Below are 14,169 nucleotides of genomic sequence, written 5' to 3' on the forward strand. Positions count from 1 at the left end.
TCTGTCTGTCTGCCTATCTGTCTGCCTGCCTGCCTGCTTGTCTGTCTGTTAGGGGTGTAACGATACACGTATTCGTATTGAACCATTCGGTACAAGGGTTTCGGTTCGGTACGCATTACAAACCGAACGATTCGTTGGACTAATCCTATTACATTTGATCCGTCCGTCCGTCCGTCCGTCCGTCCGCCCGTCTGTCTAGCGTCTATTGTCTATCGTCTATCTATCTATCTTTCTATCATCTATCTGTCTGTCTGTATACCTATCAATCTGTCTGTCTGTCTGTCTATCTATCTATCTATCTATCTATCGCCTATCTGTCTGTCTGTATAGCTATCGATCTGTCTGTCTGTCTGCCTGTCTACATGTCTATCTATCTATCTATCTATCTATCTATCTATCTGTCTGTCTGTATACCTATCGATCTGTCTGTCTATCTATCGTCTATCTATCTATTGTCTATCTGTCTGTCTGTCTATCGTCTATCTTATCTATTGTCTGTCTATCTGTCTGTCTGTCTGTATCTATCTACCAATCTATCTTTGTGTCTGTCTGTCTATCATCTATCTATCTATCTATCTATCTATCTATCCATCTATCCATCTATCTATCTATCTATCGTCTATCTGTCTGTCTGTATACCTATCGATCTGTCTGTCTGTCTGTCTGTCTATCTGTCTGTCTGTATACCTATCGATCTGTCTGTCTGTCTGTCTGTCTATCTGTCTGTCTGTCTGTCTATATATCTGTCTATTTATCTATCGTCTGTCTGTCTGTCTGTCTGTATACCTGTCTGTCGTCTGTCTGTCTGTATACCTGTCTGTCATCTATCTGTATACCTATTTTATTTATCTATATTTTATCTATCTACCTATCTATCTATCTATCTGTCTAGCGTTCTAGCGTTCTATCATTCTATCATTCTATGTAAATGTGAATAGCTTTTCTCACAAGACTCATACACTTAATTTCAAGATTCCTGCACGCCTGAAGCAGACTTCACCAGAGAGTGTTTGATATCACTACAGCACCGACATTAGAAGCGACACGATGTGTCACAATGCTTTGTTTGTGTGTTGTGGTTGATAGTTCATATTAGCATTCTGTTTAGACCCCCATCCACTTCCAAGCCATTTGTTGTCACTGTGTGTCTGGGCTTGTGGTACCCGAGAGGCACCTCACAGCCTCATATGAGATGTAATCTGGCAGGACGGAGCCCCTGGCATGCATGAAGATGACAGCACACTGTGATCAGAATGCTGCTGTGTCCATCCCTACTATCTCAGGGGTGGAGGAGGGTATTTAGGGTGGGGCCCCCGGGCATGTAACCGCCTGATCAACTGATGAGAATCCAGAGCCAGGGGCCATGTGTGTAAACACACACACACTGAACTATACAAACTATATACGATCACTGGGAGAGAGTAGAGTGGGTAATTTTGGACATTCAGTCTCCAAAGGCCATTGTAATAAGAGTCTGCTTAGAAGAGCTGTCTGATTTTGTTACTTGCTTTAACTTGGTGCAAAGTTTGAGTGATATTGTGCACAAGACCATGATGTTTTATTAATAAACTTCAAGTATTGTTAAGGCCTAGGTGTTATAGAAATTCAGAGTATTTTGCAGCTGTAAGCAGGGACATACATATGGCCCTGATGAGCTTTAGCGAGCCATTGTGACTAAATGCAGACAGGAAATTCCTGAGGGCTGGCAGATTTGATAGGCTATAAAGCCCAAACAGACACCCACACGGATAGTTGTTTAATCCCCAGGATCAGCAGCCAATCATTCACCGCTACCGAAAAAAAAAACATTGCAAAACGTCACATGGCACCTCTCGCAAATTGCTGATGTCAACAATTCCTCTCCGCCAACTCCTGCAGGAGTCCCGGGCGGCTGAAATACGGCCATCAAAATCACATTATCTTCCCCCAGATAATGTATACACTCCATTGGCTGAAAAACAAATCCTGTGATTCATTTCAATAGTGATGTTTTGTGTTGCATAATGAGCGATGGATCGTTAACCACATCATTATTTCCATATACTGTTTCCATTATATCTGCAATCGTGTTTATGCAACTGGTGAAGTACCTGAAATGCTTCGCCGGTAATTCTGACCTAATGTTATTTCTGGTTGCCTGTCACAAGCTTCCCATGTGGCCTAAGGCAAAGCTATTGTATTGCATTGTATTTCTACGCTACATTTTTTTTAATGCATGAACCTGCCACACACAAAAGCCCATTTTGCAGCCTAGATCCTGCTAAGCTCACCCTCACGTGGTGTTGCCCTCTCTTTAAATGACCCCTCACTGCCAAAACACATCCAGCTGGAAGCTGATCAATAGACGGCCCTGCCGACAAGATGGCATTACGGGTAAGGAAAACACCGTCTGCTAACCTGCGAACAGAATCAGGTCAAGTTTGCTTATTGTGTTAAGTAACAGCTAAGTATTTCAAGATTTAGTGATGCTAAAATGTGCTTGAGCACATAAATGGAAAGTTGCTGATGTGATTAATACAGTTTTCGGTCTGGCATTGGTCTTTAATTTTAATAATTTAATATTTGATTTAAAATGCATACCTTCTTCTCCTCTAAGATGGTGGCGTGACACTTAACTCTTCTGCATAGCTCATCACTCTCTCTCTCTCTCTGCAAGCTAAACTAATGATACTTTAATTATTTTCCATGCGGCTGCACTTAAAGTAATGGGGGCATTAAAACAGGCTCAGTTTCGATCTGAAGAACACTCCATCACTACCTGTGAAACTCCAGAAATCAGCTTGCTTTCCTTTCCAATGTCATTGAGAGGCTTTTAAACAACCAATGATTTTTGGTAAGGCTCCAAATCTGCACTTTTCTAGTTCACAGATACTGGTTGCTGCTTGCAATATATGTTAATATATGCTGCATGAAATCTCAACCATATCTCTGCAAGCAGTAACCGGAGTCTGACGCCTAGCAGTGATGAGCACAGGAAGCGTGACGAGTTTTGCAATTCCCCTCAGTTACCCAAACAGTCCTCGCTCTGTGGCACCAAGCACTATGAAAGTGGCTCATAATCCAGATAACAGAGCATGCGGCACAGCATAGTGGCACATGAACGTCTCAGATAAAACAGGTGCTGGCCAATGGAGCTGAACTGATAATGTGGATGCAGGCGACGTCTCACCTATGCTCAAAGGAACGTCATCCTCTAATGTTCTTTCAGCCATTGCTGAGTTCAGTTTTCTATGTCTGCCTGATTTCTGCCAGCTAGCAAAGTATTTGTATATGTCCATGTGATATCTAAACTGCTTTCATCAGCATAACATCAGAGAAGCAAATACTAAGCGCGCATTGTTCTAACAAAGGAGGGTTATAGATTTCAAATAAACAACATTTTTATTTATTTATTTTTCTTATTTGTTTTTTATTTATGCTATGCCTTTATATATTTTTCTTTTTGCAAACTGGGATTTTGCTGACTTCATTAGGCAATTCATTTTTATGCCTTGCACGGCAAAAAATAAATAAAAAAGAAGAAAAAGAAAGATGGGATTTCATTCAGCAGTGACGAATGGGATCAGTTACTGACAATCCTTGCAAGCTACTGTATCTGCATGAAAAACTACTGCTTGCTTGATTATTAATGTCATAGCTTCAGGCTACAGAATATTGCTTTAACGTCTTCATTTCTTTCTTAAACAGTGATAGCCATGCAGTAAAACAAAGGTCTATTAATTCATGATGAAGTCAGAGATGAGATTCCTGAATGGAAGCCTTTGGTAATTGGACAATTATAGCTCCTAAGCACCCTGGGTCGCCTGAACCGTAAATACTCTACATTAGTGATAGATCAATGCTATAGGCTTATATATCTGCTGATATAGGCCATCTGGACATTATCAGCATTATCCAGAATCTACCTACAGCCAAGTCAATGAATTTTATTATTGTATCTATCTATCTATCTATCTATCTATACATATATATATATATATACACATATATATATATATATATATATATATATATATATAGTAATTTGTATTTGTGTATATATACATTATATGCTGGAATGATATTAGCCTTTAGTTATCAGTATTGTCATAAACATCATCCTTTTGAAAAACCCTAAATGTACTCTCTACTATTCAGTGAAAATGATGCTTGTTATGTTTTTAATGTTTTGTAACAGTTTGAGGCATCATGTCCTGATGGTCTATGTCCAGGATGGAGTGTCATCCTGAAAGGAGAGACCCCAGCAGAAGCCAGCAAGTAAGTCTTCAATCCCTCTCCAGCTAACAGGGAACGTTCCCAGAACTTCAGCTAACGTTCTGGCAAGCTTCTCTCAAAAAAAAAACACTAATGCTAATAGAATGTTTCTTCAGAGCTATCTGGTTTTTAATACAATTCTGAAACGTTAGCACAAAAACATTTATACATCATTTATAGAAAGTTTTTCTGAAGTATGTTATTGTCTAGTCATTACTACTTAATAGTTTTGGGTGGTTTGGAGCCTAGGTCTTCAACTCTGCTCCTGGAAATTCACTGTCCTCCCAAGTTTATTTCCAACTTGTTTTATCACACTTGTCTTTGATGCTCCAAACAATCTTGAAAGCCTTAATTAGCTGCTTCAGGTGTGTTTGATTAGGGTTGGAGCTAAACTCTGCAGGACAGTGGGTCTCCAGGAGTTGAGTTGAAGACTACTTATTTAGAGAACATTCAGCAACTTTCCCAAAATGTCTGCAAAATAATACAATTGAACATTCCCTTTAATGTTGTCCTTAGCGTTCACATATCCAAGAAAAAAACAAAACATTTTTAATTATTTATAAATAATGTTTTCAGAACTTAATGGGAATGTTAGGAAAACTTTCTAAGAACATATATTTGTTATCTGGACTTTAAGTGTTAAGCTAATGCTAATACAATAGATGAAAGTTACTTTTGTTATCACTATTCAGAATGGACCATATAAGCCAATGAGCCATGCAAGAGAGAGACCATAGCTAAAGAAATCTAATAAGGTCATCTGCTTGTTTGACCATGTGTTTTAATATACCTGCTTTACGTGTCTTCAATGTTTTTGAGTCGTCTATTTTTTCCCGTCACACCCTCCTCCTCATGTAAAAAGTGTTTTTTGAGAATGAAAATATCAGTACCGATCTTCTCTTTTTTTTTTCTTGAAACAGAAACATCTACAATCTCGGAGTACGAATAACTCATACTGATGAATTACTCATTCATCAGGTTGATTATAAAGAATAACTGCAATGAAACCAAATACACAGCTGTAATTAAAGAGAAGTATATGTATCAATAATAATGTGACAATCATAGGAGACAAGCACATGCAGCAATTAATTTATATGCTATTTTATACATAACACAGAATGGAAGAGATTTCTCCTGGGATCCATTCAGATGCGGTTCAATTATTATTCCTATACAGAAACAGATACAAGCTAAAATATCGTCTGGGTCAAACATGATTTTCTCCCATCATTTCTCGTTTAGCATTCACTTGTAGGAGAGTGATGGAGAAACGCTCAAACGCAAGTGCCTCATCTTAGCGCAATGATAGGCCTTCAAGCAGTGGTCTCAGGTTCAGTATTGGTCCAAATGATTTGTTCATTATAGCGTATGTGTCTTTCTCTGTCCTCAAGGTTTGAGATCAATTTCCTGTGTGACCGCGATGACAGAATAGCCTTCCATTTCAACCCACGCTTCACTGAGTCAGATATCATCTGCAACTCCTACATGGCCAACCACTGGGGGCAGGAGGAGAGGTGCAACAGCTTCCCCTTCGGGATAGAAGAGCCTTTCCAGGTGATAAAGCATAACGAGCACATTTTTATTGACTAAGTATCATGAGCAACAGGAATTATGTTTGATTATGAGTGAGGATGATTTAGTCAGCATCGACTCCTTGTCTCTCAACAGATTGAAATTGACTCTGACAATGATAACTTCCATGTTTACACTGACGAAACCAAGGTGATGCAGTATAACCACCGTGTGGAAGACCTGAAGACCATCACAAAATTACAAGTGGTCAATGACGTCAATATCTCCTCTTTAGAGATCACCAAAAAACATTTTTATTAAGTGGTGGGCAGAAGGCCAAACAGATGATTCATTTGGAGTGAGCCTTGTGTTTGTTTATGGTGGGTTATTGTTTTTTGCATCTCTGTTTACACACCTTTCAATACTCATAATTATCCTCTTGGGTTAATTATCCTCTGTAAAGGTGTGATTATTGGCATTGACATGCCTTACCTAAACTTCATATTCATATGAATTTGTGAATAAATGGAAGGTTTGAAAAGATTCCTAAAGGACTCATCTGGGTGACTCAGAATTTGTGTTTTTCCACAAAATCAATGTCAAAAATAGATGCTCAGGTCCATCTGAGTCTGCTTATGATGAAACATCCTAAGAAATCAATACTAAAATATGCTCACAAATAAATATGCTTTATTAATACATATGATATGAATATACATTTCATTGAAAAACAACAAAACATCAATAGTCTTGTTCTACTGTGACATCACATGTGTTCTCAAAGAACACAAAATATGTTTTACTTTGTCTTTGCACATAAGCATTTTACTGTAGCATGAAAGTTTAAAATGTTACAAAGCACACATATGACAATTAGTCAAACTAACATAAAACTCTTAGTACTTAAACCAGTCTTCCAATATAAAACGTACTTATAATGAATAAAAATAAGTATACAGCATGTAGAAAGTGTACAAATTACAAATGAACAAAATATGACTAAACTTTCTCTTAAAATAAATAAATACATTCATTTTTATACATCCTGTGATGATAAAGCTGAATTTTCAGCATCATAGTCTTCAGTGTCACATGATTCATCAGAAATCATTCATATATGCTGATTTGCTGCTCACAAAACATTTCTTATTATTATTAACATTGAAATATGTTGAAATATATGTAGATTTTTTTTTCACAATTAACTGATGAATTGAAAGTTGAGAATAGAAAGAATTTTGTAACATCATAAATGTGTTTACTTCCAATAAACAAGTAAAAAATGGAAAAAAATCTTACTGACCCCAAACTTTTGAAGAGTAGTACAGTGATAAGTGGTCACAAATCTTGCTCTAATCAATGATAACGCATCTGTGTTCTCATTTTTTGGCAGAGACTCCCCATGACGTCAACAATTGGTGAGAGTGCTGATGTGTATCCTAACAGCAGGCTGGCTAAACATAGCTCAAACAAAGTGCTTTAACAAAGTACATTACATCATAAGGGCATCACATCATATAATATTACAGCCTAAAAGGCCATTAAAAGCTGATAATAGACTGTATACTTGCAGGTTCCCACTGTAACAACTTACCCTATACAATGTGAGAAAGTAAATGTCTATATAAAGCAAACTTTCTTCAATAGCATTAATGCAGCTAAGACTTCGAGCTGTGCCTATAATGAACTTTAAAAAATAAACCTTCCCAGCGCAATATTAAGTAAAAATCAGTGTCTCCTGTGGCTGTGACTGCATTTGCTTGATGGTGCAGCACTCTGTGGCTTAAGAGCAGTGTGTTATCACAGATTGTTTTATGTTTTCAAAGCAGGGTTTTCTTGTGTGGACGTTTTTTCCACTCATACTCATTAAGTTTGGACCGGTGGATCACACACATACATGCTGATCAATATCATCACTCTGGACTACGCTATTGACTCGAGCTCCATTGATCAAACTGTTTGGTGTGCTTGTTTGTTTTGGTTTTAGGCATGTTTGTGTGTTATTATGTAGGCCTACTTTTTGTTCTAAGTAAGGTGAACATATTATTATTATTATTTAATTGAATGACGCAGCTGGTCATGTGATCTCATGGAAGCACCTATGATGTGGCGACCCCTTACATGTAGAATAAAACAGATTTTTCTTGAACAAAAATGTCATTTGTAGAGTCTTCATTTCCTGCGAATATGCAAAAACCTATTAAAAAGTGCTGTTCCTTTGGTTATGTGTACAACTTTTTTCATTAGCAAAACATTGGCGAGTGCCGCTTTAATTACACAGCCACTACACCTCGGTGTGTGCGGAGCGATGAGGTGAATGAGAAAACTGCTCCCATCACATCAGAGACAAGCAGCAGCTCCGCCAGCAGAGAGTCGTGTGCGCCGCATCCGCAGACGCTCATTTCTTCCCATCAGCTGGAGATTAAGGAGAAGCACATTGAACCCAGTCCTTCCTCTGACTGCACATGACGCACACATATTGTCGGTATGTATTAATATTTCTCAAATTCATTCATTTTGATGCAGTTTAGGCTGTATTGTGCATTCAATAATTACTCTAATGCACGACAGAAGTAAATAAGAAGAAAGTGCCTTAACTTACGGAGACAACCAGAGGAAAATTAGCTTTAAAACAGTTGGATTTTCGACTCAGTACGTTATTCTGTTTAAGCAGCTAGATTTAGAGATTTATTGTGGCTCCAGATCATTAGTTCCTGAGAGTTTGCGTATAGGCACAGTTTAATCTTGCTTGATTTTGAAGAAAAATAAGCATGCAATATTAAAAGACAGAGATATATGTCATATTTATTATTAATCAGTACTAGCCTGTGCTGAGAGTTCATTTTAATTATTTCTGAAGATCAGTAACACAAATGCCTGTTTTCCCTTGTGGTTTTGTTTGTTGGTTACAAATACGTAGCTCAAAACGGTCTGAAATGAGAGTATAATTTTGCTAAATGGTGCCCTTAAGAAGCATCACACAATGTCACACACAATTTATCCTGCTTAAGCAGCTGACTTATTGTGGTTTGCATAATTCACAATGTAATCTAGCTGGACAAATAAGAAGAATGTGGAGAAAAAATGAAAATGTAATATAATGTAAAAGACAAAGTTATTTGTGATATTTATCATTAATCAGGCACTGTATTTTAAGGCTTACAGTTCAGTCAGTGCAATTGCTTGGATTTCTTGTTATCTTGTAATTTAATTTCCTTGCTAATGTGTGTCATGTTTCCGTAGAGGGTGGTTGGCTAAATGATGGATTTCATTACCTTACTGGTTTTGGCTGAAGATGAAGATGCCTTGAGCTTTAGCAATCGACTCTGGGATGTCTGAAGCAGCCTTTGGATTCTAACTACCGCATATCAAAACATCACAAATATCCCCCAAACATTTACGAGAAACAAAAGGAATATGAATTTCACCGCAGGCTTGCTGAAAAAAGAGCATCTGCTCTCAAACGCCTTGCTGTCCTTGAACGCCTCTTTCCCCGGTGCCGAGGACTTCGCGAATGATGTTTTCCTCCACCAGAGTGGAGAGCTGGAGAGACTGCTGCTGCTGACAATCAAAGAGCCCACCACTATCGCTCTCACCGTCATGTATTCATTATCATTTGTGGTGGGCTTCATTGGAAATCTCATGGCCATTCGAATGCTCACCTGCCAGAAGAATAAGAGGATGCAGAGCATCAGTGCCACCCAGAGTTTACTCATCAACTTGGCAGTGTGTGATCTGATGGTGGTTTGCATTTGCATGCCCATCACGCTCGGCCACACCATTTACACTGCATGGGTGTACGGAGACCTCCTGTGTCGGGCCGTTCCCTTCATCCAGGCTGTGTCCGTGTCGGCAAGTGTCCTCAGCCTGACCGTCATCAGCATCAACCGATACTACAGCGTTCACAGCCCATTCAATTCCCTCTCGTACTTCACCCAGAAGAAGATCTACATCACCATCGTGTGCGTTTGGATCCTGTCCTCAGCCATTTGCGCACCTTTACTCTTCATGATCAAGCTGGACGAGATCCACTTAATCGACATCGCCGTGCCAATCTGCAGAGAGCTTTGGCCACAGGCGAGACTCAAGCAGGTCTACAACGTGCTCCTCTTCGTAGCTCTCTACTGCATCCCCGTAACCTTCAACCTCATCATCAGTTTTCTGACGGGAAGGAAGCTCTGGAAGGCTTCTCATCATTTTGACGATTTTGATCCACGAAGCCATGCCATGCACGCTTCACATCTGAAGATGCGCAAGAAGATCGCCAAGGTGGTGGTCACTTTGGTCCTCTTATTCGCCGTCTCCTGGCTCCCGCTTTACGTTGCAGACATCCTGATTGACCGCGAGATTCATCCACCTCACTGGGTTCTGCAGAGTCGTCCTTTTGCGCAGTGGCTGGGCCTCACGAACTCCAGCCTCAATCCCATCTGCTATTGTTTCTTGGGCGATTTGTACCGCTCTGCCAGAGCAGTCAGGTCCAGGTATCATCAGAGAATGCTTTCCGTCCTTAGATCCTCCAGCTCTTTTAAACTGTCCAGTTTGCTTTCTCTCAAAAAGCAGAAATCTGGCCGGCGACAGGGTGCCGTGAGCCAGGTGTCGGTGGAGACTCTTTCTGATTGGTGTTCCAACAACAGCCAAATGGTGTCTCTCCAAAGCCTCTCAGAGAAGATAATGTCTACAAGCAATCCTGAGTTATCAAACTTGTAGTCAGGGTGCATAGTACCTAAAAGGACGCAGGGCACTTATAATTTGCTTTGTAGTACTGTCAAAAAGCATGTGATTCTGATGATTTGATGCAACATCAGCATAGTTTGTATTCATAACTAACTGTCCACAGTTACATTGTATCGTTGCATATATTGTACATGAATAAAAGTTGCTTGATGTAAAGTGGGACTTCCTGTAAATAAAGGACGGTTTTGTATAGACATCACTGACACAGATTGCACATATATGCCCAATTAAGGCCTGTTCACACCAAGACAAATGTTTGAATGCGAAAATTCAGTGCGATAAATATTTTAATTTGAATGAACAGCTGTTCAGACCAACATGAACATTCGTATGCCGTCAATGCGATGGAATTTTTTTTACGTGGAGATGTTCTAATCTCTTTTCAGTTGGACAGTGAAGAAATGAGATTCTCCCGGCCAACCAATGAGATTCTCACTTTTGGTCACATGCCCAGAGCCACTGCTGTTATATGAAACTACTACATTTGTCTCTCTACTCTTGTATTTGGTGTTGTTTGATAAACACCATAGTGAATACAAAAATCTGAACAGCAGTTTGAAAATATGTACTTTTGACTTTTATTCTTCATGTGTCGGAAATGGAAAGTTGAGCAGCACTGCTTTGTGTAGTGAAGAAACCAAGGTATTTACGTTTTTTTTTCTATAAGCACCATCTACTGTTAGTGAATTTGCCTGTCTGCTGTTTTTTTGTTTTTTTTACTCATTGGTCTGAACAGACAAATCACATGCAAAAAAACCCCCAAATTTTCTTATAGAACAGTTGTGGACAGGCCTGTACTTGGCACCACAAAGCAGGAGAGGTGTATTTTAAATCTGGAGTTTTCAAACTGGGGGCCCCACAAAGGCTCCACAGAATAAAAGATTTTACATAATATATTATTTAATTATAATAATTTATCATATTAATTAAACATGTTTAACACAATACTCAAACACATTTACTGAATGGGATATTATTAGTTTCATTCTGCTTTCTACTGACAGCCAAGTTTAAGAGACAAATTTGCATCAAGTTTTGTGAAAATATATATTTATTTCAAAGTAGCCATCTTTCTTTCCTTATGATTTACATATGTTAAATGCTAGTTTATATTTGTATCTTTCTGAAGAGTTTCTCTTTGCCACCATTGCCTTTAACGTAAAGCCATTAAGGCAAAATTAGCGAATGTATAAAGCTGCTATGAAAAATATTATTTATTGTGAAAAGCACTTCTGTAATTGGAAATAAAAATAAACAAAAATAAAGTTATGCATCTAACTGTACTTTAATAGTGGTTAAAAAAGAAACTACTCTGTAAACTTAAGTGAAGTGAATATCTTCTAGATATTTAATTATTTGCTTTGGCTTTAGTGCAATGACAATATAAAAGTCAGTTATTTCTATATGCAAAAATAAAGTTATGCATCTAACTGTACTTTAATAGTGGTTAAAAAAGAAACTACTCTGTAAACTTAAGTGAATATCTTCTAGATATTTAATTATTTGCTTTGGCTTTAGTGCAATGACAATATAAAAGTCAGTTATTTCTATATTCTATTCATTATTCTATTATCTGTTATTTCACACATTTAATGTGTTTCTCATACAGTGTAAATATGTCAATGTATGAATACATGCCATTATGTTTAAGGAAAGGATACCCTCACAATCATCATATCGGGGTCCTTGACTTAAAAGGTTTAAAAACCCCTGTTTTAAATTATGGTGGATGAAAAAAACTTTAGTTATTGTACAGTGTTTTCAATCGATTCTCCATTCTATCTCTATAATCATATAAACGTACATTTGCATTCACAAAAAAATTCCTACTTGTTCAAGAGTTTCAAGCGTGCATGAATAAAATGAAGGTCAGACAGAATGTAAAGGTTCTAAATGCCATGTGAAGATTCATAGCAATTCCATGTCATTAAATGTACTGTGCTTGATTGTGAATTATTACTTGCCTTCTTCAATAAAAACCAACGTGAATAGAATCAGATATATTTCACCAAGTAGAGCTGCCCTTAGATCTTTTGGTATGAATAGATCTACACACCAAAGTATATAAGAATATATCAATCATCAATGAAAAATCTACATAACAGAATACTTAGGACTATGTGATATTTCAGTTTTTCTTTTTTAATAAATCTGCAAAAATGTCAACAATTCTGTGTTTTTCTGTCAATATGGGGTGCTGTGTGTACATTAATGAGGAAAAAAAATTAACTTAAATGATTTTAGCAAATGGCTGCAATATAACAAAGAGTGAAAAATTTAAGGGGGTCTGAATACTTTCCGTACCCACTGTATATATATATATGATAAAAAATGTCATATTTTGTTGACATATCAATGACATTGTAGGAACACTACAATAACAGTAATAAAAGCGTTTACATGAAGCCATATATATTACATGAATCCTCTTCTCAGCAGGAGCTCCATCTTTATCTTCCACAGACATGTGATCACCAACACTAGCACTGCCCTTCATATTTATGTTAATTCTGATTAGCAACTGTCACATCACCCAATATGCAGAATGGGGCTTGATTAGCCTATAAGTATTTCACTTTAGTAAGAATGAGCGACTACTGAGAGCAGATATTGGAAGCTGATGAATAGTAATTATGTTCAGGAGAGATGCCGACTGCAGTAGTTATTAGCCTGAGCTCAGTAGCACGTCTTTCACAGGAACGGGGTGTAATAGAAAACACAAGGAGCACTTCTTGAATAAAAGGGAAAAAAACTGAATCAATGAATGTCTTAGAGAGATGGCAGATGTTATCATCCCTCAGATGCACTGGCATTATAAGCTTACAATCTGAGACTTTCTGTATAAAGTGATATTTTATATTTACCATAAAGAATATTCAGAATCAAATCGTTGCTTTCATCAAACTTTACTAAATCTGACAAATTAATTGCTTTGTTATTTTAGTATAATTCAAAAACAAACAAATTAAATTTGTAGTCCAAGTCTACACTGAGATCCATTGTCATGGTTTTAATGAAGAGTTACAAAACAAAAAGTACAGGTTAATGTTTTAATCTTAACTAATATACCACAAGTTTATTGAATGTCTTGCAGGTTTTTTTTTTTCTTCATTGAAAAATAAAATGTTTAAAATGAAGAAATAGTTAGGACATAAAACGAATTCAGAATTTAATATTCCAGATCACTAATGAAAGAAGCATATGTGTGACACTGATTGTGTTACTCTTTGTTCAGACGGTCTTCCACTGAAGCTCACAATGCTCTATGGATCATCTCAAATCATGCTGGAGAACATCATCTCTAGGTTTGCTCATCAAGTAACAAATCAAGAGAGTCATGCTATAAATATCAAATATCAGATTAGTCTGTTCTGTGTTATTGTTGTGTATTAAAAGAGTGCAATTGCCAATTACACAGCAAATTCTCCAGTCTCTTGTGCTGTCCAACCCAGCCTGTGCTGCGTTTGTTTATCTCTTTTCAATTATGTAGTCAACTAATTCTATTCACCCAATCTTGGCATGGCTCAAATGAAACTCAATCAGGCATTTCAAATTCATTTTCTGCACCCTTTATATTTAAGAACATTATATTCCAAATCTGCTTAAAGTATAAATATATCTACTTAAAAGTAAAAGTGTTACAACCACTGATCTATATATAATGAC

General features: G+C 37.5%; 2 protein-coding genes across 2 annotated transcripts; both read left to right on the forward strand.

The window, feature by feature from the left end:
• The first annotated feature begins 2,279 nt into the window (after positions 1–2,279).
• Positions 2,280–6,323, forward strand: grifin (galectin-related inter-fiber protein). The gene is made up of 4 exons (XM_016569810.1): positions 2,280–2,373; positions 4,178–4,257; positions 5,649–5,811; positions 5,926–6,323. Exons 1-4 carry the CDS (start codon positions 2,362–2,364, stop codon positions 6,088–6,090), a joined length of 420 nt encoding a protein of 139 aa, XP_016425296.1. The 5' UTR covers positions 2,280–2,361; the 3' UTR covers positions 6,091–6,323.
• Positions 6,324–8,086: 1,763 nt separating this feature from the next.
• LOC107753612 (neuropeptide FF receptor 2-like) lies at positions 8,087–10,839 on the forward strand. Its single transcript, XM_016569819.1, has 2 exons — positions 8,087–8,254; positions 9,013–10,839. The coding sequence occupies exon 2, from the start codon at positions 9,187–9,189 to the stop codon at positions 10,474–10,476; it is 1,290 nt and encodes a 429-aa protein (XP_016425305.1). The 5' UTR covers positions 8,087–8,254; positions 9,013–9,186; the 3' UTR covers positions 10,477–10,839.
• The last annotated feature ends 3,330 nt before the right edge of the window (positions 10,840–14,169 follow it).

This window comes from Sinocyclocheilus rhinocerous, unplaced genomic scaffold, assembly GCF_001515625.1.
Source record: "Sinocyclocheilus rhinocerous isolate Xijiao unplaced genomic scaffold, SAMN03320098_v1.1 scaffold1303, whole genome shotgun sequence".
Taxonomy (NCBI): domain Eukaryota; kingdom Metazoa; phylum Chordata; class Actinopteri; order Cypriniformes; family Cyprinidae; genus Sinocyclocheilus; species Sinocyclocheilus rhinocerous.